At 40.6% G+C, this 4,758-nt stretch overlaps 1 protein-coding gene across 1 annotated transcript; it reads right to left on the bottom strand.

Moving 5' to 3' along the window:
- Positions 1 to 3,264: 3,264 nt before the first annotated feature.
- On the bottom strand, positions 3,265 to 4,732 carry LOC144640810 (uncharacterized). The gene is made up of 2 exons (XM_078499880.1): positions 3,818 to 4,732; positions 3,265 to 3,292 (listed from the first exon to the last, which is right to left on the bottom strand). Exon 1 carries the CDS (start codon positions 4,628 to 4,630, stop codon positions 4,034 to 4,036), a length of 597 nt encoding a protein of 198 aa, XP_078356006.1. The 5' UTR covers positions 4,631 to 4,732; the 3' UTR covers positions 3,265 to 3,292; positions 3,818 to 4,033.
- Between the last annotated feature and the right edge of the window lie 26 nt (positions 4,733 to 4,758).

Genomic DNA, 4,758 nt, shown 5'->3' with positions numbered 1-4,758 from the left:
CTTAGTAAAGGAAACAGTCGACTAGATTAAATTTTTTCAAAAAAAAAAAAAAAAAAAAAAAAAAAAAAAAAAAAAAAAAAACTACATAATGGCTAGACGGATCTATAAATAAATTTCACATTTGAAAAAAAAACTAAACCAACACTTGGTTTACAGAAACTAGATTGGTGGATAAATCAAACGGATAAAACATGGAGATAATTTATAGGGAAAAAAGTGTAGAGGAGATTAACAGAGAAACATCTTCCACTTGTTTGTGAAGGCGGTCAAACGATTACTATGCAAAGCTATTTGTTTTTCAATTTGAATAATGGAATTCAACTTACTCAAGAAAACAGACAAACAAGGAGGCGCTCCGCCTAATTTCCGGGAGTAAAGATGATATCTCGCAATTAGAAGCACAAGATCAACGGCTGTGTTAGTCGGGATTCTTAACAGCCCCATCAAATGGAGATCTGTGAGAACAAACTCAGTCCCAAAGCCCTTTTGAAAGAGAAATTGTTTAATATCTTCCCAAAAACATTGCGTTATGGGACAGTTCAAGAAAAGATGGATGATAGTCTCTGTTTGTTTTGCACAGAAGCAACATTTATTTGAAGGTATAAGATTGATTCTCTGCAGAAAATCATTCGTGGCAATCCTCCGATGTAAGAATTTAAAATGGAAGGTTCTTAATTTGGTGGACGCCGTACAATTAAAAGCAATTGTGTATGCTACTTTCCAGTCTACCTCACAGTCGTTCTGAACATGAAGGTCTCTCAGCCATTTTACTTGGCTTCCAATGGGTGGGATTTTTTCTCTCTTTAAAAGAGAGGTATACACAAAATGATTGATCTTACTCTTAGAGGTAAGATCAGCTAAAGATACTCCTTTCATAATGTTATTGTCTGGCGTCTGAGGATTATGTAGCTTCCTTATAAATGACCTTATAGCTGAAAGAACGGCAAATGATTCAAACCATTTTAGCTCGGGGAACTTAATCCTCAGCTCGTCGTACCTAAGCAGGGTGCCATTCTCGTCCAATAAGTGGGAAATTTTGCAAATTCCGTGGTTGAACCAATGTTTATGGAAAACGGGTCGGTCGTTTATTCGAATAAGAGAATTGTACCAGATGATCTGGTCACCAACATTTACATCAGTGATGTCAGTGACATCCGTAAAATGTAACTCTGCCCAGGCTTCCAGTACCTCTTGGACGAAGGGGTTACAGACCCCTAACGTGGGGATGTCGTCTTTGTGAAGATTGCAGGTGAAAATATCCCTTCCTCCATGCTTTTTAAGACTGTCCTCGAAAACAAATTTCCATTTCCCATCATTTGTCGGATCCAGGTATTTTTGGATCCAGGAGACTTTGAGAGATTGATTGAACTTGTTTATATCAATCATTTTTAGGCCGCCCTCCTTGTAATCTTTGGTTATAAATATCCTTTTAACCTTATCTCCTTTACCATCCCAGAGAAAATCGAAAAACATTTTATTGACTTTTTGTAATGCTTCTACGGAGGTGGTTAGCGGCGTTAAAATATAGACCAGTTGGGAAACCAGGAGACTTTTAATGATGGTAATTTTTCCGATTAAACTGAGCCTCCTAAACTGCCATGATTCAATTACACTTTCTATCTTTTTGATCCTTACCTCGTAATTGCAGCGGAGCATTGTCTTCCTGTCTGTTGCAAACCAAATTCCAAGTGCAAATACTTTTCCTTTCACCCAGGAAATTTCCGATTTGTCACATTTTATTGGTTCTCTTTCTTTTGCTGAACCCACCCATAGCACTTTTGTTTTCTCGTAATTCACCTTGAGCCCAGAGATTATGTGAAATCCGTCCAAGACTGCAACTGCACGAAGAAATGAGCCCTCAGAACCGTCGAGTATTAAGGTTGTATCGTCGGCATATTGGCTTAGTTTGTGTTCTACTTCATTCGTTTCAAACCCCTTTATGTCTTTATCCCTTCTTATAAAATTGGCTAGTATCTCAGCTGCTATTATGAACAAGTATGGGGACATCGGGCAGCCTTGCCTGACCCCTCTACCTAAGATGAAATGCTCTGAGACCCAACCGTTGTTTTGGATGGCGCTGGAGACATCTTTGTAGAAAAGCCTGAACCAGTTCACCAGCGAGGGCCCGAAACCGAAGTGTATGAGAGCTCGTTCTATAAAAGACCACTCGATCGAATCAAACGCCTTTTCGAAGTCTACAAACATCAGGAGACCGGGTTTATTCGTATTATCCGCAAAGTTTATTATTCCATCAATTAGTAAAATATTTTCAGCGATGGAGCGTCCTTTTAGGAAGCCGCTCTGGTCATTGTCAATAATTTTTGGAAGTACCCGTTTAATTCGATTTCCAATCGCCTTAGCTGCAATTTTGTAGTCACAATTCAGAAGAGTGATTGGCCTCCAATTTTTTAGGAGAATGGGGTTTTTGTCTTTCTTCGGTAAAAGAGAAACTATACCTTGCCTCTGGGTGACGGATAATAGCCCCTTTTGGAAGGAACAGTTGATTGCATTCACGAAAAGAGTAGAGATGTCATTCCAAAAGAATTTATAAAACTCTGCTGGGAAACCGTCTGAGCCTGGGGATTTATTTGATTCCATTGTCTTAAGGGCACTCAAGCATTCATTGGCACTTAGAAGGCCTTCGCAGGAGTCTTTGCAGTCTTCATCAAGTCTCACACTATTATCTCTTGGGAAGAAATCCAAGTCCTCCTTGTTGTTTTGTATTGTTCTACTACTATATAAATCACTATAGAAATTCACGCATTCTTGAAGGATGTCGTGATCGGAGGTTAAAGTTGTGTTGTCAGCTTGGCGAAGTTGGCATAGAACCTTACGTTTAAAATGTCGCTTTTCTAAGTTAAAGAAGTAGCTTGAGTTTTTCTCGCCTTCGTTGTACCACCGAGTTTTAGACCGCAAGATGGATCCCTTAGTTTTATATTCATAGATTTTTTCTAGGCTTTCTTTTGCCTCACTCAATTGTTGACTAAGTTCTTCTTTCAGTTGAGGGGGAATGGGTTCTTCAACTTTTTTCTCCAAGTATGCCACCTTCGCATGCAGATCGTCCTCCTCCTTACGTCTGGAAATAGCTTTCTCCTTTCCATAAAAAATTGAAGCTTCTCTTACCTTAAGTTTAATCATCTCCCATAACAAAGCATCATCGACATTGTTGTCATCTTTGTAATCTTCACATGTCTGGGAGATAACTGTTTTGACCCGGTGTGTAAAATCTACATCTCCTAAAAGGAGGTGTTCAGTTTCCATAAGCCGGGACCTCTGGGATTTTCAGTGACACCTAGGCTCAGGGTAATCATAGAATGGTCAGTTTTGTATCCAGGAGTAATGTCAGAATTCGTTACTTTGCCATATAGCCCGCAGCTGATCAGGAAAAAATCAAGACGGCAAGATATTTCGGGGTTGCGTCTTCTCCAGGTGTATCGCGTCGTGAGCGGATTTCGGTCCCGCCAGATATCGCCTACGTCGAGATTTATTTGAACTTTTCTTATTTCAGCCAAAGCCTTCTTATGGAACAAATACAGGAACAAATAATAAAGTGGACAATAGCCATTGATAATTAACACGTATACCTGAACCTTACGCAGGACTAACATAATTACTACAGTAATTAAAACAGAACTTAAGAGTAATGGGCGTGCGGAATGATCGTAACTTTAAGCGCAAAGCGGAAAGCAAGATTAATATGCTAATTCGAGACTCCGCAACAAAAATAAGAAAATAATCTAATGTTCAAAGGATACGAGACGAAATTAGCAAGTTTGTGAGGAATGATCCTGTAAAGGACTGTTCGTATAGTACCTACTTGTCTTGATGTTGAGCAACATTCGATCGCCATTTCTTAGGAATCTTGTCAAACGTGTATTTCTTTCCATTGATTAGTAGCCGGTCGCCAATGATCGCCGCCTTGGTGCCTTCGGTTTCCCTTGCTTTTTTAAGCGCTGGAATTAAAATATCCCTCCGAATCTCGCGTACGTTGTGGGGCAGGTCTTCCGCAATCTTTACCGCAGAGTCCCTGAGATTAAAGCGCTGTCGCCAGGTAAAATCCCTGTCTGCTCGGCATGTAAAGCGTGCAATAATTGGCCTTGGCTTGGAGTTTCCAGTTTTTTTTTCTTCCAAGGCGATGGGTGCCACAGAACATGAATGACTTCGCTTTCTTTTCTTCAAGTTTCAAATTCGCAACCAACGCGTGCGTGACTAACTTCGAACAATCTTCCCCCTCTGTTTCGGGGATACCATGGAAGATAAGATTCCATCGCCTACTATATATACTCTGTCGGACAAGTTCGTCCTCTTGCCTGCATTGGTCTTCTTCACATTTGTCGATCCTTTCTTTGGCTTCGTCCTGTTGGCTTTGCGTGAACTCGAGCGAGCTTTTAAGCTCATTTACCTTCGAGCGAAGCGAGGAAATCTCGTCCAACGCTTCGTCTAGTTTAGTTTGGAGGTTGTTGATCTGGATAGTTTTAGCGTTGTCTTCATCTTGTAGCTTTTTTATCAGGTCCAAGAGTTCAAGGTACAGGCTGCCTTCGTCGTCGCCATTAAGTTCGTCACCTGTAGAGCTGCTTGGTCTAGCTCTTTTCTTTTCGGCCGCTTTCTTGGGACTTTTCTTCGGGCCCATTGTTCTTCCTCAAAAAACCAACTTAAATAAAAGAAAGTGACTTAAGAGAACGGGCCACTGAAACAGGCGAAATACTGAGTGTTACGGAGCTCGAAAACACACGTCCGTTCACCGATGCATCGTGCCCA

Source organism: Oculina patagonica, unplaced genomic scaffold (genome assembly GCF_052425735.1).
Source record: "Oculina patagonica isolate OP01 unplaced genomic scaffold, crgOcupat unplaced498, whole genome shotgun sequence".
In the NCBI taxonomy this organism is placed as follows: Eukaryota; Metazoa; Cnidaria; class Anthozoa; order Scleractinia; family Oculinidae; genus Oculina; species Oculina patagonica.
This window is presented reverse-complemented; position numbering and strand designations above follow the sequence as displayed.